At 52.9% G+C, this 23,431-nt stretch overlaps 1 protein-coding gene across 1 annotated transcript in view; it reads right to left on the reverse strand.

Annotated features, from left to right (window-relative positions):
- The window catches only part of LOC117885530 (alpha-1B-glycoprotein-like), a 129,475-nt gene extending 112,144 nt beyond the window's left edge, over positions 1-17,331 (reverse strand). The window contains exons 1-6 of the mRNA XM_034786803.1: positions 17,266-17,331; positions 16,201-16,321; positions 16,030-16,068; positions 10,895-11,188; positions 8,917-9,213; positions 5,769-6,062 (exon numbers count right to left, since the gene is read on the reverse strand). Of these exons, the coding sequence (XP_034642694.1) occupies positions 5,769-6,062; positions 8,917-9,213; positions 10,895-11,188; positions 16,030-16,068; positions 16,201-16,321; positions 17,266-17,331 (1,111 nt within the window). The remainder of the gene's footprint in view (positions 1-5,768; positions 6,063-8,916; positions 9,214-10,894; positions 11,189-16,029; positions 16,069-16,200; positions 16,322-17,265) is intronic.
- Between the last annotated feature and the right edge of the window lie 6,100 nt (positions 17,332-23,431).

Below are 23,431 nucleotides of genomic sequence, written 5' to 3' on the forward strand. Positions count from 1 at the left end.
CTGCGATGCTTCTCCTTATGGAGTGGGAGCCGTCATGTCACACATTATGCCTTCAGGAGAAGAGAGACCTATTGCTTTTGCTTCACGCACTCTAAGCAAAGCAGAAACTAACTGTGCCCAAATCGAACGTGAGGCATTGGGAATCGTTTTCGGAATTCGGAAGTTTCATCAGTACCTGTTCGGACGGAAGTTTACTCTTCTCACAGACCATCGACCCCTGACTTCAATTTTTGGACCCCACACAGGCATTCCTCCATTAGCCGCTAGTCGTTTGCAACGGTGGGCATTGTTGCTTTCCACGCACACATATGAAATGAAATATCGGAAATCCACTCTGCACAGCAATGCAGATGGTCTCTCAAGGCTGCCTTTGCCAGTCAACCGTTGAGATATTGCCCAGAAGGAAATCTTTTACTTTGAACAGGTGGAGAACACACCCATCACCGCTACTCAGGTAAAGAAGGCAACTCGAGTTGACCCAGTATTGTCCCAGGTTATGGACCTGGTGCTGCATGGAACATCTCGACGAACCTCTCTGGTCTCATCCGACCTTCTTACCTACATGTCCAGGAGGACAGAGTTACCAATCCAATCTGGTTGTTTGTTGTGGGGGAGATGTGTCATTATCCCACCACCACTGAGATCACAGATGTTAGAACAGCTCCATTCCGGTCACTGTGGAATAGTGCGCATGAAGGAAATTGCACAAAGCTATTTTTGGTGGCCTGGATTGGACAGTGCTATTGAAGAGAAGGCAAGAGCTTGTATGTCATGTCATTGTGTGAGGAATGCATCCCAGTGGGCACCCCTACATCCATGGGAGTGGCCTGAAAACCCGTGGCAACATATTCACGTTGACTTTGCTGGCCCCCTTGAAGGAAGCATGTTCTTGGTGGTGGTAGATGCCCATTCTAAATGGCCAGAATGCAGTCCACTACTGAAGAGAGTACTACCCAAAAACTACGAGGACTCTTTACTCGTTTCGGTCTGCCAGGACAACTGGTGAGTGACAACGGACCGCAGTTCATCTCTCAGGAGTTTCAAAAGTTTATGAAGTCAAATGGGATACACCACATCACTTCAGCACCATATCATCCATCCACCAACGGATTAGCTGAAAGATTTGTGCAGACAATGAAACAAGCTTTGAAATCGGCAAGGGGACAATTATCCATTCAAAAGCATTTGGACACCTTCTTACTATCCTACAGAAACACACCTCATGCTATGACCAAGGCGTCCCCAGCCTTTCTAATGATGGGACGACAGCTGCGCACTTGCTTTGATCTGCTGAAACCTTCTGAACCCCAACAAATTGTGCAACGTCAGCAACAAGATCAAGTCATCAGGCGTGCACCCAGAGCAAAAGACCGAACCTTTAGCCCGGGACAGCCGGTCTTGGCTTGGAATTATACTTCTGGAGCTAAATGGATCCCTGCCACTGTCATCGCTCAAATGGGACCTGTTTCCTACACAGTCCGGACTGCAGAGGATCTCACCTGGCGGCGACATGTAGATCAGCTGCTGCCAGGTCATACCAGTCCTCAGGACACATCTTCAGTTGAGTTACCTGACTTCACCACCTCCGGCGAGACACCAAATCAAGAGTCACCTGTTCCTGACTTTTCCCCTCCATTACTACCAGTGGCAGATACCCCTCTGCCTGTCACGAGCTGATACCCCATCCTCACACATTCGCCCTACAAATCCTGAGCCCATTGACAGGCCCGCGCCCAAGACTCTTTTGGGTACAACAACACCAGAAGTCCACCATAATCCACCTGGAGACAGAAGGCCTCCTCATCGTCTGGATCTTTAGCTAGGGCGAACCCACGGTTATGGGGCAAAATAATCCCCAGGGTTTAGCCGGGAATGGAGGCAGTCTACCCGTCCTTCTCTAGTTTAGTGTTTGTTTTATTTAGGGGACATTCTTATTAAGTGGGGAGGAATATATTGTGTATTTGGTTGTTTTGGTAATAGAATCTTGTGTTGCTATGGCAACTGAGTTGGATTATTAGGGGATAGCCCAGTCAGTTTTGGCTGGCAGTTGACTAGTTCTGGTGTGGCAATAAATGGCTGCTCCAAGGTTTACAGCTCTCTGTGTCTCCAGTGATTTCTTCCTAAAACTGTTGCCCCCAAGGATATAACAGTGGAATCTCCTTCTGTAGAGGTTTTTAAGGTCAGGCTTGACAAAGCCCTGCCTGGGATGATTTAGTTGGGGATTGGTCCTGCTTTGAGCAGGGGGTTGGACTAGATGACCTCCTGATGTCCCTTCCAACCCTGATATTCTATGATTCTATGACACCAGGGCCTGACAGAGACCACATATGGGGGAGATTTGGAGTTTGTTTCATTAAACCACCCTAAGCTTTCAGATGTTACTACTGACTGGCAGCCCCTGAACCTCAACGTAGCAGCTATGCCCCCTCCAAACACACCAGGGGATCCAGAGACCCAGGGAGTGACACTGAGCAGAGACAGGGGTTGAAACTGACCCGGTGGACGGACCCATCTGGAGCTGAGAAACTGAGCTGTGTCACACCCGGTACTTGGAGGAGAGATACCCAGGCACAGGGTGAGCAAACAGCAGGAGACTGGGGGTCTGAGCATGTCAGGGTCACAGATTCACCACTTTCAAATATCAAGAACTGTGAGCTCAGAGTGAGTTTGGGGGCAGATGGACGGACTGAAGGGAGGTGGAGGAGGGTGGCGAGAATGTTCTTTAGAAATGACATCCTACTCAAGTAAATAATAACATCCCCCCCCAGAATGAAATAAGTTCCTGTCCCCTCAGCCAGCCACACCCAGAGATTCTCCCGCCTCCACTTCATCCCAAGCTGCTCTGCACAGTTCTGGTGCCCCCTTCCAAAGGGCTCCAGTGGTGCCAGGGTGGAGGGATTGAGACCCATGAAGCGCACTGGGACCCGTCCTAAGGACCTGAGAGTGGAGTCCTTGAGTGGGCAGGTCTGGAGCCCAGGGCAGGGGGGAACCAGGGTCTCTGACGCTCCCTCTTCATCACCAAGGGAGACAGATGAAGCAGCTGCCAGTAATGCTGGCATGTCAGGACGCATAGGATGGCCTGTAGGGATACCCAAGGCTCGGGGTCACCTGATTGGCTGGCACCCATTACCTAAACCAGGAAATGACCTGGCCGGGGGCCGTCAGAGCAGCTGTGATGTCCTGCTGCTGCGTGGGACCCTGCTCTTTGCTAGGCTCCTGAAATCTGCCTCCAGCCCTGTTCCTGCTCCGCTCCCATCCTGGTTCCTGCCTTGCTCTGAACTTGTTCCTAGTTCCGGCCCTGCTCGGACAATCAGGCCAGCCCACCTACGTCCTGGCTCCCGGCACCCAGAAGGGGGCAGAGGGATGCACCATCACTGGTGATTTTTCAGTCTGGACGAGGTGTCTTTTCTAAAAGAGCTGCCCTAGTCCAAGCAGGGTTAATCCAGGGCTCTTCCATGGCCTGTGTTCTGCAGGGGCTCAGAGCAGACGATCAGTCGTCTCCTCTGGCCTCGGAATCGATGTTTCTATGATACTGACGAATGTTACAGTCCTGGCCCTAAATCTGTGTTTCAGTTAAACACCCCAGGTGATCAAATCCTGCTATAAACTGAAGCGACGTCTACTGGTTGCCTGGGACCTCCCCTCCCTCCCTCCCCATATCACTGCCAGCACCCCTCCCCCTGCACCTCCAAACTACCAGGGTGCCCAAGGACCCAGGGATTGGCACTGACCAGAGAGGGGGGTGAAACTGACCCAGTGGGTGCCCTTGTTAGGATATAGATATTCAGGCCTGTCTGCAAAGGCCTAGACTTTAAGAATTTAGGTGTATTCTTATCACTTAGCTAGTTATAGACGTACAAAACACGAATCAAAATCACTGTCTGCCTGTCTATGGGCCTTCGCTCACTAGGACAGTCTGAGGCCTTGTTCTTAGGCTAAGGCCTTTGGCTAAGCAGCAGGGGCAGCCATACGGTGGGAAGCGAACGGTCACATCCTCCCATCCCAAACCAGCCCCACTGAAATAAGGTGGGATGGGCTGTTAGGAAGACAATCCTGTCCTGATAGTGCCCATCCCCACCAGATAAAGAAACAGATCTTAAGATCGTTAAAGAAAATTTAATTTGTTAGCATCCGGTCTGGCAAGAAATCACTTATCAATCAATAGATGGGATGTGAAATCCTCATTTCTGTGTTGTTCTATCACTGTAGTCCCCATTTCCCTATTGTTTGTCTGTATAATCTCTGTCTGGTTAGAATCATAGAATATCAGGGTTGGAAGGGACCTCAGGAGGTCATCTAGTCCAACCCCCTGCTCAAAGCAGAACCAAATCCCAACTAAATCATCCCAGCCAGGGCTTTGTCAAGCCTGACCTTAAAAACCTGTAAGGAAGGAGATTCCACCACCTCTCTAGGTAACCCATTCCAGTGCTTCAACACCCTCCTAGTGAAAAAGTTTTTTCTAATATCCAACCTAAACTTCCCACACTGCAACTTGAGACCATTACTCCTTGTTCTGTCATCTGGTACCACTGAGAACAGTCTAGATCCATCCTCTTTGGAACCCCCTTTCAGGTAGTTGAAAGCAGCTATCAAATCCCCCATCATTCTTCTCTTCTGATTGTTCTGTGATTGTTTCTGTCTGCTGTATATTTAATTTTGCTGGGTGTAAACCAATTAAGGTGGTGGGGTATAATTGGTTAAATAATCATGTTACAGTATGTTAGGATTGGTTAGTTAAATTTCAGTAAAATGATTGGTTAAGGTATAGCTAAGCAAAACTCAAGTTTTACTATATAGTCTGCAGTCAATCAGGTAGTAAGGGGGGGAATGGGAACAGGGATACAGGCAACGCTCTGTGGTGTCAGAGCTGGGAAGGGGGACACCAAGGAAGGAAATTGAAATCATTGCTTGCTGGAAGTTCACCCCAATAAACATTGAATTGTTTGCACCTTCGGACTTCGGGTATTGTTGCTCTCTGTTCATGCGAGAAGGACCAGGGAAGTGAGAGGATGAAGGAATAAGCCCCTAACAGCCCTGTGTGGAGCTGATGGAGCAGAGATTCCTGCTGTTTGCTGCCCCATGGCAGGGTGACAGGGGGTCTCACCTGTCACTGCTACTGAGATGGGTCGGCTCATCTCTGATGGGATCTCTCGCCCAGACTCCATCTTCCAGTAATCACAGGTGTACGCTCTGGCATGCGATCCCGACACCCCCAACAGCTGAATGAAATCAGTGTAACTGTAACCAGGTAAGAACAATCCCTTGGTGTCAATTCTCTGGTTGTCCCTGAAGAACTGGATCCAGGCCACAGTGGACGCCCCAGCAACTGTAGCCCACGAAAGCTTATGCTACAATAAATTTGTTAGTCTCTAATGTGCCACAAGTACTCCTGTTCTTTTTGCGGATACAGACTAACACGACTACTACTCAAACCCAGCAACTGAGCACGTCAGGGTCACAGCTTCTCCAGTTATGTAGACAGGCTGCTGCAGGGACACGGTGAGGTGGGGAGTTGGGAGAGGGGCTGAAAAAACAGGAAGGGACTGACAGTCATATGGGGGAACGTCAGAGAGAGAGAGAGAGAGAGAGAGAGAGAGAGTGTGTGTGTGTGTGTGTGTGTCCACTACCCCCTGCTAGAGATGACCAGCTCTGCTCTGTGTGTGCAACATTCATCTCATTAACTGCAGGTTCTGGATTGCCCACAGGAAATGGGGGGGTTTCCATAAAGCAAAGGCACCAAGGGAAGCTGGAGAAAGCACAGCACTCACCTCTCACAGAGATGGAGACCAGGGCACTCTGCACAGATGGGATCTCCCTTCCGGATACGCGTATCCAGTACAGGCAGGTGTATGACCCGGAGTCCTCTGGCTTCAATTTAAAGTTTGTGGCCCCGGAGTTGGATAAGACATCAGGTGAGATGATGCTTCCCCTGTACTTGTAGAACTGAAATCTTGTAACTGCCTCATCTCCACGGGGAGGCGAACACGTGAGCCGAACAGACTCCCCGGTGAGGTACAGTTGGTGCGGGGGGCTCAGGGAGAGGGTGGGGGCTGCCGGGGTGTCTGGAAAAGACAACGGGTGAGATTTCACTGCAGGAGAAGGGGCGCAGAGCCAGGAGAAGGAGATGCCGGGGAGAAGGTTGTTACTGGCTGACAGTAGTGGGGGGAGGGGATACCCATAGAGGAATCGTTGCTCCCTTGCAATCCCACTGTACCCCAATCTAGCATCACACCACACCCCAATATTACACTGCACCCCAACATAGAACCACGCTGCACCCCCACATCATACTACAACCCAATAGAAGAGGAATTTTCAGCCCTAGACACCTTCAGACTGCACCCAGTACGGAACCGACATGCATCCCGATGTACCCGTCAGGTTATTCACCCCATTTTCTCCATTCTGGGGGCAGAGGCAGAAGAGGGGGGAGAACCCGTCAACCGACCATCAGACCTGCCTAGCAGTAGCTAGAAAGTAGTGCACAGAAATGAGGAAGCCAGTGTGGATATGGGGAAGGGAGGGGGGAGTTTTTCCACCCACCGCGTTTCCTCTCACTGCTCCCCTGTATCTCACTGAGCCCCAACCCTGCACCATGCCCACATGTTTCCCAGCAGGAGGTAGGGCCTCTCTGTGTGGGATCCGCTGGCTGGACTGGGTTGCCCAGTGCACGGCAGGGGTACGGGACGGGTAGTCTCTGTCTCAGCTGTGAGCATCAGCCGGTCACTCCACTGGGACCAGGGACCTCTTCAGAGACCAAATCCCTGCTTTGAGAGAAGAATATGCATCCTATGGTGCGTTCACCCCCGAATGCCGAGCACCCCAGGGTAGCACCTTCCCCTCCGATACACAAAGACAGCAGAGGATGCTGGCGTACTGGTGCCAGCAGGGGGCCAGGGTAACATGACATTAACCAATCCCTCTCCTGATAGAAATCATGACTGAGGAATCCAGGCAGCTGCAGGGATGAAGATTCACAGTGGGTGGCCCTGACAGTGCCCAGCCAGGTCTCCAGCGCTGTGAGCTTCCCTCGAGCAGTGCCCACCTGGAACCCCAGGGCTGGAGCTACCCCACAGCAGTGCCCTCTCAGTGCCCATTCTTTGTTGATCAGGTGGGACCCCCGTGCCCACCACAGAGTGTCTGAGATGCAGGGAGTGGCCCTGTCTAGAGGCAGGGAGTAAAGCTGAGGTGTAGGGGTATGTGACTCCCTGTCAATTTTCTATTAATATGGTGCATGCCTCAGTTTCCCCTATGTGCTGCATGGGAATGTTTACTCTTTACTGAGACCCAGATATTGGGTGTGGCTGATGCGGACTGACCCAGATGGACTTTGCTGTAACTTTCTGTTCTCGACGGTAACTAAGGACTTNGGGGGGGCATGGTGGAAGTTTCGCCTAGGGTGCGAAACTTCCTTGCACTGGCGCTGCTGAGCCCCAACCCTGCACAGTGCCCACATGGTTCCCAGCAGGAGGCAGGGACACTCTGTGTGGGATCCGCTGGCTGCACTGGGTTGCCCAGTGCACAGCAGGGGTACGGGACGGGTTGTCTCTGCCTCAGCTGTGAGCATCAGCCGGTCACTCCACTGGGACCAGGGACCTCTTCAGAGACTAAATCCCTGTTTTGAGAGAAGAATTTGTATCCTATGGTGCTTTCACCCCCGAATGCCGAGCACCTCAGGGTAGCACCTTCCCCTCTGATACACGAAGGCAGGAGAGGATCCTGGCGTATTGGTGCCAGCAGGGGGCCAGGGTAACATGACATTAACCAATCCCTGCCTGATACAAATCATCACTGAGGAATCCAGGCAGCTGCAGGGATGAAGATTCACAGTGGGTGGCCCCAACAGTGCCCAGCCAGGTCTCCAGCGCTGTGAGCTTCCCTCGAGCAGTGCCCACCTGGGACCCCAGGGCTGGAGCTACCCCACAGCAGTGCCCTCTCAGTGCCCATTCTTTGTTGATCAGGTGGGACCCCCGTGCCCACCACAGAGTGTCTGAGATGCAGGGAGTAGCCCAGACTAGAGGCAGGGAGTAAAGCTGAGACGTTGGGTTGTGTCACCATATGGCAATTCTCTATTAATAGGGTGCATGCCTCAGTTTCCCCTATGTGCTGCATGGCTAACGAGGTGGTGGGAAAAGATTGTTTCCTCTTTGCAGAGACCCAGATATCCGGTGTGGCTGATGCCTAGCGGCCTGGGGCTTTGGGCCCCGTGCCCATGAAGAGCCCAAGAAGACAGTGGCCACTCCAATTGCTCGGACATTTGATGCCTAGCAACTAAGGAGCACGGATGTCCCACCCTCTCCAGGAAGGCAGTGGGGTGTGTCTAGCTGGAGAACAAAGGGCTAAGGCAAAGGATCAGGTTTCACCAGTAACAAGAACAAAGGACTGAGGAGGGGCCAGGTGGGGTTGCTCAGTGTGGGCTGCTGGCAGCAGAAGACGCTCAGGGACTGGGACTACAGAGGGGCCAGAGGACTCTAGACTGACCCAGATGGACTTTGCTGTAACTTTCTGTTCTCGACGGTAACTAAGGACTTTCTACGCTGGTTCCGAAATAGCCAATAAACCTCCTGCTGTTACCGCACTCGCTGAGAGTCACTGCAGTTTAAGGAATGTGGGGGCGTGTTGCTCCCTTTGGGTGTGCAAGTGTCTGTCTCAGGTGTGCAATGAGGTGGTGTCGCTGCGGGGAGCTCGAGGCGTGACCCAGGGGTGCTGAAGGCTCCAAGGTTCGGTCCCAGGAGGTGCTGCAGCTAAATGGCCCCTAGTGAGACTGTGACCCTACGGGGGCTGACACATGGAAGGGGCCCTCCCAGGGACTGCTCCAGAGCGGCTCTAGAGCACCGCACCTGAGGCTCTGTCATAGGGTGGGCTTCAAATCCCTAGAGACTCTCCCATCAAACAGCAGGAAAACCAGGGGCTCACCTGTCACTGTGATGGAGACGGAGTTGCTGTTCCCAGATGAGATCTCTCGATTGGATTCCCATCTCCAGTACGCACAGGTGTATGTCCCAGCATTTCCCTTCTCAGCTGTGAGCTCCAGTTGGGCACCTTCATTCGGGTGTTGGACTACGCTGGGCTCCTGCTGCCCTTCTTGAGAGAAGAATCTGTATCCCGAAACCTGCTCAGTCTCAGGAGCCGAGCACGTGAGGGTAACCCGCTCCCCTGGGAGATACACTGTGTACGCGGGGTCCCGAGAGAGCGTGGGGGCTGGCGGGGGATCTAGAACAGAGGCAGAGGGGTCAGTACAGAGGGAGAGGCCACGATAGAATGAGGAGAAGGGGGCAGAGATGAGTCATGGAGAGACATGATCACAAACCAGCTTCATTTCACTGCCCAGCACCCACCCTCCACGCTGGGAAATACACCATGGCAAATAAACCACGACCCGTCTCTCTCTCTCTCTCTCTTCCCCCCGCTCCAAGATCTTTTTATAGATCCCAAGGCCAGAAGGGACCACCGTGATCATCGAGTCCGACCTCCTGTGTCACCAAGGCCCTAGGACTTCCCTGAATTGATTCCTCTGTGACCTAGAGCAGATCTCTGAGAAAAACATTCAGGCTTGATTTAGAAATCGTCAGCAATTGAGAATCTACCACGACCCCTGGGGAATTGTCCCAGTGGTTAATTGCCCTCACTGCTAAAATCTGTGCCCTATTGCCAGTCTGCATCTGTCTGGCTTCAGCTCCCTCCTTTGGGTTGTGTTTGATCTTTGTCAGTTCAATTAAAGATCCGTCGATTATCAAATTTCTGTTCCCCAGATAGGAACCTTCTCGTTGATACATTAACAGCTCGAGCTCCTGGAGTCTCTCACTCTATGGCAGGTTTTGCAACCGTTTAATCATAACCCTCAACCTTTCCTGCTTCCTCTCCAATATATCAACATCCTTGAATAGTGGAGACCAGAACTGGATGCAGGATTCCAGCAGCAGTCGCCCCAGGGCCAAATCCAGGGGTAAGATGGCTTTTCTCATCCTGGCATGTTTGTATGCCATGGATATATGTGCATGTGCCGTCACCCCACCCCTAAAGAGAAGGAGGAGGAATTATCCCCATTCTAATGGGGGAAACTGACACCCAGAGTTCATCATAAGCTTAAAGGAGTTAGGCCTCCAACAAATTTCAATGGGATTTTGGCACCAAATACCCTTTGTCTCCTTGGAGATCCCCAAGGGAAGTGACTGGACCAAGGTGACGGGGAGAGTCTGTGGCAGGACTGGGAACTGGACCATCTCCAAGTCCCAGCGCAGTGTTGAATTGTCAAGGAACATCTGGCTCAGGGCTTCCCATAATGTCTTCCATGGCACTACCTAGCAGTATAAATTGGGCCCAGACCCATTCAGACCCAGTTCAGTGTCCAAACCACACAGCCAATCTGCCACCACTGGGGTATATGGGATGCTGATCGCTGTGGTGTCTGGGTTGGTGACCAGCTCCCGGCTGCTCTAGGAAATAAACCCTGGTGTAGATTTTGCCAGGGAGAAGTGGCTGAGGAGTGGGGATGGGGAGGGCTTTCAATGGCCCATGTACAGCCACCAAGATCTCCACATTCTCTCCAGATGTAACCGGGTAGAGGCTGGGACACTGAGGCTGGCAGAATCATTGATGCAACCCTGACAGTCCCATTCCCATCAGCCTTGTCACCCCATGCTGTCCATCTGGGGAAGTTGGGGAAAGGAGCTCAGCTGGTGGTGGGGGATGGGACTTGGGGGACTGGCATTCAGCAGAGATCTGTGTGTGTGTGTGTGTGTGTCCCTGCCGTCCCCTGCTGGAGGTGATCAGCCCTCCTCTGCGTGTGCAACATTCATCTCATTGGCTGCAGGTTCTGGATTGCCCAAAGGAAATGGGGGGGTCTCCATAAAGCAAAGGCACCAAGGGAAGCTGGAGAAAGCACAGCGCTCACCTGTCACAGAGATGGAGACCGGGGCACTCTGCACAGATTGGATCTCCCTTCCGGATACGCGTATCCAGTACAGGCAAGTGTACGACCCGGAGTCCTCTGGCTTCAATTTAAAGTTTGGGGCCCAGGAGTTGGATAAGACATCAGGTGAGATGTTGCTTCCCCTGTACTTGTAGAACTGAAATCTTGTAACTGCCTCATCTCCACGGGGAGGCGAACACGTGAGCCAAACAGACTCCCCGGTGAGGTACAGCTGGTGCGGGGGGCTCAGGGAGAGGGTGGGGGCCGCCGGGGTGTCTGGAAAAGACAATGGCTGAGATTTCATTGCAGGAAAAGGGGCTCAGAGAGCCGGGAGGAGGAGATGCCGGGGAGAAGGTTGTTGCTGGCTAACAGGAGTGAGGGCGGGATCCCACAGGAGAAATACCCACGAGGTTCTTACCCACGAAAGCTTATGCTCCCAATACTTCTGTTAGTCTCAAAGGTGCCACAGGACCCTCTGTTGCTTTTTACAGATTCAGACTAACACGGCTACCCCTCTGATACTTGACACCATGCAAGGAACTGCATTTAGCCGTATGGAATGGAAATCTATCAACCTCATGAAGAAACTTGCACAAATACAGACAGATATCATCTTCCTTTCCAAATGCAAACGGATGGACATCATACCAAATGGACTGAAGGTGAAAAATCCATTGCTATCTACATACTGCACAGACCACAGTGAGAGATTATGCCATACATTATCAAAGAAACTGAGGAACCACCTGATCAGCATCCTATACAACAAACAGAAAAACATCAAGAAAGAGCTCTCCAACCTGGAGACTTTCATAAACAACCAACCCTCCACACAAATGGACTTTACTAAAATAAGACAGGAGATCTACATTACACACTTCACCTCTCTACAAAGGAAAAAGGACCGTAAGCTGTCTAAAATCCTACCTGCCACATGGGGCCACAACAGGGGTACCCCTAACTCACCCAGCAATATCGTCAATTTATCCAGCTACACACTCAACCCAGCAGAAGAGTCTGTCCTATCTCGGGGACTCTCCTTTTGCCCCAGCACCCCCACGAACATGATACAGCCGCCTCCGACTCAAAGAATACTTTCAAGATAACACTGAACAGCGCACTGATACACAGATACTCGCCCACCAACAACACAGGAAGAAGAACTTCGCATGGACTCCTCCTGAGGGTCGAAATGACAGTCTGGACCTATACATAGAATGCTTCCGCCGACGTGCACAGGCAGAAATTGTGGAAAAACAACATCGCTTGCCTCATAACCTAAGTCGTGCAGAACGCAATGCCATCCACCGCCTCAGAAACCACCCTGACATTATCATCAAAGAGAATGATAAAGGAGATGCTGTTGTCATCATGAACAGGTCTGACTACCAGAAGGAGGCTGCCAGACAACTCTCCAATACCAAATTCTACAGGCCACTTTCCTCAGATCCCACTGAGGAATACACTAAGAAACTGCACCATCTACTCAGGACACTCCCTACACTAACACAGGAACAAATCAACATACCCTTAGAGCCCCGACCGGGGTTATTCTATCTACTACCTCAGATCCACAAACCTGGAAATCCTGGACGCCCCATCATCTCGGGCATTGGCACTCTCACTGAAGGACTGTCTGGATATGTGGACTCCCTACTTAGACCCTACGCCACCAGCACTCCCAGCTATCTCCGTGACACCACAGATTTCCTGAGAAAACTGCAATGCATTGGTGACCTCCCAGAAAACACCATCCTAGCCACCATGGATGTAGAGGCTCTCTACACAAACATCCCACACACAGATGGAATACAAGCTGTCAGGAACAGTATCCCTGATGATGATACAGCACAACTTATTGCTGAGCTCTGTGACTTTATCCTCACGCACAATTATTTCAAATTTGGTGACAATATATACCTCCAGACCAGTGGAGGTGCTATGGGCACCCGCATGGCCCCACAATATGCCAACATTTTTATGGCTGACCTGGAATAACGCTTCCTCAGCTCTCGTCAACTCATGCCCCTTCTCTACCTACGCTATATTGATGACATCTTCGTCATCTGGACCCATGGGAAGGAGGCCCTGGAAGAATTCCACCATGATTTCAACAGCTTCCACCCCACCATCAACCTCAGCCTGGACCAATCTACACGGGAGGTCCACTTCCTAGACACCACCATACAAATAAGCGATGGCCACATTAACACCACCCTATACCGAAAACCCACCGACCGCTATGCCTACCTTCATGCCTCCAGCTTCCACCCCGGTCACACCACACGATCCATCGTCTACAACCAAGCACTGAGGTACAATCGCATCTGCTCCAACCCCTCAGACAGAGACCAACACCTACAAGATCTTCACCAAGCATTCTCAAAACTACGATACCCACACAAGGAAATAAAGAAACAAATCAACAGAGCCAGACGTGTACCCAGAAGCCTCCTGCTACAAGACAGGCCTAGAAGAGAAACCAACAGAACTCCACTGGCCATCACCTACAGTCCTCAACTTAAACCTCTCCAACGCATCATCAGTGATCTACAACCCATCCTGGACAATGATCCCTCACTTTCACAGACCTTGGGAGGCAGGCCAGTCCTCGCCCACAGACAACCTGCCAGCCTTAAGCATATTCTCACCAGCAACCACGCACCGCACCATAACATCTCTAACTCAGGAACCAACCCATGCAACAAACCTCGATGCCAACTCTGCCCACATATCTACACCAGCAACACCATCACAGGACCTAACCAGATCAGCTACAACATCACCGGCTCATTCACCTGCACGTCCACCAATGTTATATATGCCATCATATGCCAGCAATGCCCCTCTGCTATGTATATTGGCCAAACTGGACAGTCACTACTCAAGAGGATAAATGGACACAAGTCAGATATCAGGAATGGCAATATACAAAAACCTGTAGGAGAACACTTCAACCTCCCTGGCCACACAATAGCAGATGTAAAGGTAGCCATCTTACAGCAAAAAAACTTCAGGACCAGACTCCAAAGAGAAACTGCTGAGCTCCAGTTCATTTGCAAATTTGACACCATCAGATCAGGATTAAACAAAGACTGTGAATGGCTATCCAACTACAGAAGCAGTTTCTCCTCCCTTGGTGTTCACACCTCAACTGCTAGCAGAGCACCTCACCCTCCCTGAGTGAACTAATCTTGTTATCTCCATACTGATTTATACCTGCCTCTGGAGATTTCCATTACTTGCATCTGAAGAAGTGAGGTTCTTACCCACGAAAGCTTATGCTCCCAATACTTCTGTTAGTCTCAAAGGTGCCACAGGACCCTCTGTTGCTTTTCACAGGAGAAATAGTTGCCTCTGGCAATTCCACTGCACCCCAATCTGACCCTGCACCCCAATCTAGCATCACACCACACCCCAATATAACGCTGCACCCCGACATAGCACCGCACCCCAGGATCTCACTGCAACCCAATAGGAGAGGAAGTTGCAGCCCTAGATACCTCCACACTGCACCCAACACAGCATCGACCTGCAACCCAATGTACCGTGTGACTTGTGTGTGATGTAGGATATCAGGTAGGTTGGCCACGGGGCTCAACAAAGAGCAGCACTGATATTGAGAGAGGGTCGCTCAGCAAGGATATGGCCTCTGCTGGAGCCTGGCGAATTGTGTAGTCACAAGAGTAGGGCCCCGGCTCAGCTTTGGTTTCCACCTTGCCCCAGTTATTGGGGTTGGGGATTTCATCCAAGTGCTGGTAGAACCTGGATTTCATCCCTCAGACAGGCCTGGGAGCCGAGCTGATGAGGGTGTGTGGCTCCCCTCAGAGATACACGGTGTGGGGGGGGGGTGCAGAGAGAGCATGGGGGCTGGCAGGGAGCCTGGAACACAGATAGTGGGGAGACCCCTAGGGAGTGAGGGGAAAAGCAGATGAGGGAACGAGGCACCGACACAGGGCTTCAACCCAGCCCCATCTTCCTGCCCCATGACTATGAAATAACCCACGGCAGATATACCTGGGAGGGGGGGAGCTCTCCAGTAAACTTGTGGGAAAAGAGCCCCCTCCCCAGTACCTGCTGGGCCCAGCACAGCATGGCTGGATCCTCTCCCAGTGGCTGAGCTCTGCACCCACCCACCTGAACGGGAGAGGGGCCGGGGACACCAGGGATTGGATACCACCAAGGAATGAGCAGCCTCCGGTCCCTGCTGGACTTTCCCCTCCTCCCTGATGGGTGTTGGAGTCTCAGCCAGTAGCTTGCTCATACTAGGGAGCTCTGGGGCTGGTTTATCACTGTCCCACATTTTCCGCGATGGGGCAAGTGGGGTGCAGAGGGGGTTGAATGGGGCAGGGTTGTTGATGCAAATGGTTCAACCTGAAGACTCCTCATTCCCATCATGGTATTCACCCCACATCCTCCATCTGGGGGACAGAAGTGCAAGGGGGGCGGGGGGGAGAACCCATCAGCCGACTTTCAGACCTGCCTAGCAGTAGCTGGAAAGCATCAAAGTGAAAGAGAAATGAGGAAGCTCAGGCGGATGTGGGGAAGGGAGGGGGGAGTTTTTCTATCCCCCGTGTTTCCTCTGGGGTCTCTGCAGAACCTACTATTAATGTCCCGCTGGGCAGTTCGGGGTCTGTGCCCCTGGCTCTGAGTTGACTGTGGGAGCCCAGAGCTGTTACGGGGATAGCTCCCCCCCCTCCACACACAGCCCCATCCCGATGGACCCATGCTTGGGGAGGACTCTGTGAAATGTGGAGGTGGGTACTCAGTCTCCATGGCCTGTCCAGCCCTCGCTCTCTCTGCTGAGGCTGCCAATGAGGGGCTGGGTATCTCCCATGGGCATGGGGGCATCTTTTCCCCTCTGGCCTGGGCTGGGACTCAGCAAAGGGAGGCATCAGCTGGGGTCTCTCTTCCACCCCCACGGACATAGCTCCGGAGATGCCTGTGAATGGGGCGGCCTGACCACCCAGCCAATGACATGGGCGCACCCAGGGATCCCCCCTTCCTTTGAATTCCACACGTCACAGTGTGGGAGGAGGGGGATCCCCACCCCCCACTGCCTGAGACCTCCCCACCCCCACCGCGAGCATCTCAGCAAGGACCGGAGACGTCGTTACCTGCAGGGGTCACTGGCCTGGGGAGAATCTGGAGATGGACTGGAAGAGAAGAGAACGGAGGGAGTGTAAGCTCTGGGGTGGGGATGGGAGGTGTATGAGGATGGAGGGATGTGGGTTGGGGTATCACTGAACAGACACACAGAGGGATGGGGGCTGAGGAAGGTCCCTTACCCAGCAGAGGCAGAAGGAGAGTTAGCGCCATGCTGAGCTGGTCGTTCTGGGCTCGGAGCTGGGTTCTCAGCTCAGCCACCGGCCCCGTCTGGGTGCAAGGAGGGGGATGGGTCCCTCCTCTCTGACGAAGGCAGAGGAAGTCAAAGCCTCAGGCGTGGTCACTGCTCAGCTCAGGGTCTGGAGAGGCACCAGCGCCTGGTGCGAGGGGCGTGCGTAGGGGAGGTGGCCATTTATCAGACCTGACAATTGGTGTGGGGGTGGGGCAGTAGCCGCAGGTTTCTGACTCTCCCAGGGGTGAGCCAGGGATTCAGTTGGTGCAAAGGAACCTCAGATGAGTTACACTGGCTCACACCCACTGGGATCTAGCTCTAATGACTCCAGTGGAGCTACGGCCCATTGACACTCAGCGGGGATCTCGCTCATTCACAGCGAAGACTCGGAAACCAGCCCTCTGGTCCTGCTGTGGCCTTGGGGTGTATTTTAATCTAACATTTGGAGATTCTGCTGCAGCGCAGGGAGCTTAGCACACACGGGGAGTGACAGGGCTGGGGAGGGTTTCCAGTCCCCAAACCCTGACCCCGTATGATGGGTATTGACCCCACACTGGCACTGAGAGGGGTAACGGGAGCTGGAGGGCCCGGCCCAGTTGGAGATGGAGCCCAGCTGGGGAAGGGCTGGGCAGTGAGCAGAAAGGGAGGCAGCCCAGACGAGATGTGGGGCTGTGGGGAGAAGCTCTCCCACCTCTCTGGTCGCTGGAGGCTGGAGTGAAGGTCCAGAGAGAAGCATCTGTGCAGACAGCCCAGGGAGGAGCTGGGGAAAGGGCCAGGAGGGAAGCCAAGGTAGGAAGGAGTCCGTTTATTGATCCCTCTGCCGCTATTGTAGTTAACCGACCTTCCCCAGCAGTCTCTTGGGATCCCCTCTGCATAGTGTACCCACAGGGGAGCGGGTTCTCCTGAGGTGTGAGGCTCCTTCGTGTGAACTGGTGTTGGGGTACAGATCCTTCTATCCAAATAGGCAGCAGCTCCCCAACATAGTCTCAAATGCAGGAGCCCGGATGGAGCTCACGGCAGAGAAGCGAAACGCCGGGTCATGAACCAGTGCGTACTGGAGATGGGAATCCAATGGAGACATCCTATCTAGAGACAGTGCCCCCATCTCCACCACAGTGACAGGTGAACCCCCTTTTCCTGCAGTTTGATGGGAGAGTTGCTGGGAATCTGAAGCCCACCTGAACATCCCAGTTTCTCCCTCTGTTTCTAGTCAGTGCCACTCACTGCATCTCAGATACTCTATGGTGGGCTTAGGGATCCCGTCCCCCCCGAGCAAAGACTGTGCAACCACACTAGGCACTTCTGTGGGGAAGCTCACAGTGCTGGGCTCAAAGCCTTCAGCAGGTCCAACGTTCAGGACAGGCAGGATATAAGTAGCAAAGGCTCAGGAGGCCCTTGGGCAGGGGCTCAGCATCAAACTGTCTGGGAGGCTCAGGCCAGGGGCAGGGCAGTGAAGGTTCAGGGCTCAGGCCCTGCTGCAGAGCAGAGCATGGAACAGTCTGGGAGGCTCAGGGCTTGGGCAGGGCAGAGCAGTGGATAGTTTAACGTCCTGGCTCTGGCGGACGGGAGGCTAGCACAGGCCTCCTGGCCTTGGTGGGAGGCTGCCCCCTCCAGGGTGGGGTTGTCAGCAGGGCATAGAGGAACCGGGGCCCACCTGACTCCACCGTCTCCCAGCCTAGGCCCTAATGGAGGTGCAGTGCACTGCCACTGGGTCAGCAGGGAATCCAGCCGTAAGACGCTGACTGTGTTCACACAGCAATGCAGCCAGACTGGAGTCGCTCCCCTCCCTTCGGGGTGTCCCTGGGTGACCTCTGTCTCCTCGGGGGAGGGAGCAGCAGTGGTCACAGCCACTTCTCAGTGTCTATGTCGGCTGGCGGCTCCAGCAGCTCTGCCCAGTCCTCAGCTCGGCGAGGCTCCCTTCAGTCTCCAGGCTCGGGAGTGGGCAGAAGGCGTCTGTCTCCTCTGGGGGCTGCAGATCAACTGAGCTCCAGGACCCGCCCTTTATACTTCCTGTTCCGCCTCCTAACTTCCGATGGGAGGGTCAGTCAAAGTCTGGCTCTGCCCATCTGGGCTCAGAGCGTGGTCCCTCCCGCTTTGGCTCAGTGGGAGGCCACTCCGCCTCACCACACACCCCAACTGGTGGTTGGTTCTAGAATTAGATTGCACCAAGCCAGTAACAAATGTGGACTCCTAGATCACTATACCAGCCTCGTCATGGAGTCACAGACAGTCCCCTTAGGTTCTCCAGTCTATCTTGCCAGCCAGACAAGCTGGAATTAGTGGTAATGGTCACTTACACCAAAAATCACATCACATTTAGGTTGCTTCCTGGCCCAAGAGACCAGTCATTTACCTGAGATCAACTGGTAGCCTAGATCCTCCACCAAAGACAACATCTGTAGCCAATCCTGTGATAAAGAATCTAAAGGTTTATTAACTAGGCAAAATATTAAGAGTTCTCTGCAGGTTAAAGCAAAAAAAAAAAAAAAACATTAACACACCAATGAGTTACCATCTAAATCCAAAGAGTGACAGATTTGTAGTGATCTGTCAATTCAAAGGGTCTTTCAGGGCAGCCCTAGAAGGCAGCCCTGGTGATCTCTGGCTTCAGTTCAGTGTCTCTGGCCCTTCTGAGTTCAAATGGTTGAAAAGATGCAATTTCTTCTTATCAGGGATTTTTATTCCATTCTCCCAGAGTTCAAGAAGATGGGACGAGTTCCCATCCACGTCTCCTCTTCATGGGTGGGGGGATGCAATCAATAAAGTGTTTTGTCCTCTCATGTTCCACAATGGTTTCCCTGGTGTCTGTGGGCCTACTTTTGCAGGGCAGGAAATTATACCTCCTGTGGCAAACCTGTTTTTCACACTTGGTCATGCTTGTCTCCAGACTGTGTGGGCATTTACAATTCCAGAGAAAACACTTAAATATCACCTTACAACCACAGTTGCCAACTTTCATGTGGATAAATCACAATAAGCCCAAAATCAAGCTAATCCCATTTCAAAACAAGGCCAACACAAGCCAATCCCTAAGAACCCCACACACAATACACAGGGACCAGATTCAAAGGGGAACCTTCTTGCTTACAATTAATTGAATCTATTCATTGAAATCATCATCACCTTTTACTTCATTATGAAACAGCTGTTTCAGAACCAGCGGTGTCTCACGGCCCAGCTTTGATCTTCGATTCAGTGTTCAGGGCTTTGCACATGAGATTATCCTCTGTCTGTCCATCCCCATACACATCTAATCTATCTAATCTATTTATCTACCTCCAAGAGAGGAACATGATTTATAAGTGACACCAGCTGATCAATATCATCTTTATTTCCCCCTAACAGGAGCTGGGGGCGGGGAGGAGTTGGCACATCACAGAAGAGCAATACATACAAGAGCATCAGTAACCAGAGTGAGGGGAAAGCCCAGAAGCTGGAAATGCCCCCAGGTGAGAGAACCCAGGTGAGCGTTTCTAGGAGCAGATCGTGGAGATTCCATGTGAGGCCTGTGACCTGGCCCAGGGAGATGCCAGGCCTGTGCCAAGTGTTGGAGGGCCTGGGAGCAGAACCACAGGGAGGTTTAAGCCCTGGGACAACATGCCTGCCCCACACAGGCCGGTTATGTTACCTAACCACACCTGGAGGCAGGGCCGGCTCTAGGTTTTTTGTCGCCCCAAGCAAAAAAAAATTTGGCTGCCCCCCACCCCAGCCCTGGGCTCCCCCCACACCCCTCTGCTGCCCCTGCCCTGGCCCCCCCCCTCACCCGCACCCCCCTCCCGCCCCAGCCCTGGGCTATCTTTCCCCCCCCCCCCAACTGCACCCTCCTGTCACCCCTGCCCTGGGTTACTGGTAACTCGCTCCCAGGGCAGGTCATTCAGCAGGAATTTTGGATGTGCACAGAACACAGACAGGATTGGTTCCCATATGGTTACAGAACTGCGGTAAAGTGGAACAATTATCAGCTTGTGTGATCGGAGGATATCTGGATGCATATTATAAGACTGTCCTACATAAATGAGGAAAAGTTGAGGTGCCTTTTTTATTATTCTTTCGTTCCACTCTTTGTTTCTACGGGGAGTTTGCCAATGCAATATCACTGTCTTCCTTTTAAACAAACAAAACTAAAAAAAATGGAAATGGCTGTTGAAAATAACCACTGGGAAGCATTTCTTGCTCAATTTTATCCTACTTTTTCTACAGCAAGTTACAGTGGATCAGTATATTTGATTTGGGAGAAATGAAGTAACAGCTGCTCAAACTGAGCATGAGCTCTCCTGAATTTTGAGCGTGTTCAAATCTGGAAGGCAGGTGCTAGATTCCCTTTCTGAATATTAGCTATATCTGGAAAGGAAAAGTCAATTTCTGCTTCCATGGCTCAGAAGTGGAAATCCTCCTAAGTGCCTGGTACTGTATCTAAAGCTGCCCAGGTCCTCTAGTAAAGCCTCCCCTCCCTTACTTTTCATTTTCAATTCTAGTGGGATCCACGTACCTCCCTTGCTAGGCTTCAGATAGAGAGGGGCACTGTCCATTTAGTCCACCCAATTCTTTCTTTGGGGGCTGCAAGGTGAGGTCACACCAGTATCCCTAATCCAGGCTGGGGATGTCTTCTGAAGGGGCTATCTGGGCAAAGCCTTCTACTCCTTGGGCATACTTGTTCCACGTTCTAGAGTTACCTACCATACGTCCGTATTTTCACAGACATGTCCGGCTTTGGGGGGTTTAAATAGCCATTTGGGAGGAATTTGTAAAACTCTCAAAAGGTCTGGGATTTCCCTCCCAATGCAGAGCACGGCACGGCTGACAGGGCGGCCCGGCCGGATTGAGCCACTCACATCGGGGCCTCCAGGAGCCAGAGCCCCTCCCCTGCTCCCCCCCTCTCCTCCCGTGCAGCCTCAGCGCACCGCACCGGCAGCACTCTGGGGGAATGGGGCTGCGCGCTGCTCTGAGCGGCATGATAAGGGGGACGGGGTTGGAGAAGGGGCAGAGGATCCTGGGGGCAGTCAAGGGACAGGAAGGGTTGGATGGGTCGGGGGTTCTGGGGGTCTCTCAGGGGGTGGGTGTGTGGATGGGGTCGGGGCAGTCAGGGGACAGGTAGGGGGTGGGATCCTAGGGGGGCAGTTAGGGTGGGGGGTCTCAGGAGGGGGCAGTCGGGGACAAGGAGAAGGGAGGCTTAGATAGGGGGTGTGGTCCAAGGAGGCCTGGGTCCTAGCCCTCAGTGCTCAAACCACTAGACCCAACTCCCCTCTCAGAGTTAGGGACATGACAAAAACCTGTGTAGGGGGAGAATGAGCCCAGGGACCCTGAAAGAAGGGTCAAGCTGGAGAAGCCGTGGGAGGAAAGCTGGAGAGAAGCTGGGCAGGAAGAAACCTGTGGGAAAGCAGCCTCAAGGCGTGGGGACAGGCGCAGAACTTGGCTTGCAGCAGACAGGGCCAGGTTGCCCACCCAGCCCCGGGACAGTGGCGTGAAGACCCCTGATTTAAGGGGCTAAGCACACTCCGGAGCCCGCAGGGATGTGCTGACCACAAGGACCAGAGATCCGATATAAGATCTCAGAGTTACTTTGGTTGGTCTTTCAGTTGCTGCCACTTGTTACCCCAAAAAGGGTGGACATCAATAGTGTGACCTGGCCGAGGGACATCAGCAGGGGGTGCCACAGCGACAGGCAGCTGCTACGCCCCGCCTAGCCATGAGAAGGCGCTCTCGCAGTGAGTCAACCCCTTCGCAAGCCCCTTAACCGGAGAAGGTTTCTCAGGTGCCTATGTAGGACGACGGGGGAGGCGTGTAGGTGGCTGCCTCGTTCTTGGCATTGCCACACAAAGGCCGAGCAGGGGCTGTGGATAATGCACAAAGCGGTTGGCCAAGTGAGAAGGACAAGGGCTGTTCTGGCTTCAGAGATTAACAGATCTCAGTGATTAGCCACTAACGAGGTCACCTGCTGTTTGCAGCAGAATGAGGAAGGAGTTCCCTGCAATATCCAAGTCCTGGCTCCCAGCCCTCCACTGCTCTAACCACTAGACCCCACTCCCCTCCTCGAGCTGGGGAGAGAACCATCTGCCAGGGAACTCGTGGGAGCATTTTCCTGAGTCAAAGGCTATGGCTGCACTTGCAGATGTAGAGCGCCGGGAGTTAAACCAGCCCTTGGAAACAGCAGCAGGGAAAGCGCTGTCGTGCGTTCACACTGTCAGCTGGAAGTGCAGTGATGTGGCCACATTAGCAGCTCTTGCAACGCTACAGAGAGCAGTGCATTGTGGTAGCTATCCCAGTGTGCAAGTGGCTGCAGCATGCTTCTCAAATGGCAGAGTGGAGTGTGACAGGGAGTGTGTTGTGTGTATGTGGGGGGAGAGACACTGTGTTTTAGGGGGCAGAGTGTGTCAGCATGCTGTCCTGTAAGTTCAGACAATGGCAGGGGGAAGGGAGAAACCCCGACATCAGCCCCCACCCCCTCACCTCTCTCTCACACACACACATGCACAAACGCCTGCCTCAGCAGCAGGAGTGTTCCACAGTGATGGTTTGCTGTGTCCCGGAGCAGATAAGCAGCCGGCTGTCAGAAATGGAGCTTGGAAAGGGGACATCCGCACGCCTGCAGCCGAGTTCAAAACAATGACCAGAGTGGCCACTTCACTTCAAGAGATTATGGGACGTTTCCGGAGGCCAATCACAGCGCCGTAATGCAACACGTCATCCACACTGACACCCTGGTGCTCCAGCCGGGGCGCAGCAAGCTCTATGCTTCTCATGGAGGTGGATTTCCGGGGCACTCCAGCCGCGGGGTCCAGGCCCTCTAAGTGCCTTGCCAGTGTGGCCACCTCAGGAGTTAGGGTGCCCGGGGCTCATTTAATGCACTTTAACTTGCAAGTGTAGCCAAGCCCTGACAGAGGTCTGGTAAACTGTGTCAGAACCAGCCATTGTTAGAGTGTCTGGGAAACCCAAGGGCCATAGCCTGGGGCATCTGAGACCAATTAGGTGACCAAGTACCTACTGCAGGTACTGGGAAAAACAAGGCCAAAACAAGCCAATCCCTAAGAACCCCAACACTCTATGTGACTAGATCCCCCCAGCGTGCAGTCTGGGACTGTGGTGGTCCCGCTGTGCATCCCTGACTCTCTTCCCCGCCCCGCCTCTCCTTGCCCCTGCTTGCTGGGAGCTCATAAAAAAAAGAAGCAACAAGCTACAAGCCG

This window comes from Trachemys scripta, chromosome 12 (assembly GCF_013100865.1).
Source record: "Trachemys scripta elegans isolate TJP31775 chromosome 12, CAS_Tse_1.0, whole genome shotgun sequence".
In the NCBI taxonomy this organism is placed as follows: domain Eukaryota; kingdom Metazoa; phylum Chordata; order Testudines; family Emydidae; genus Trachemys; species Trachemys scripta.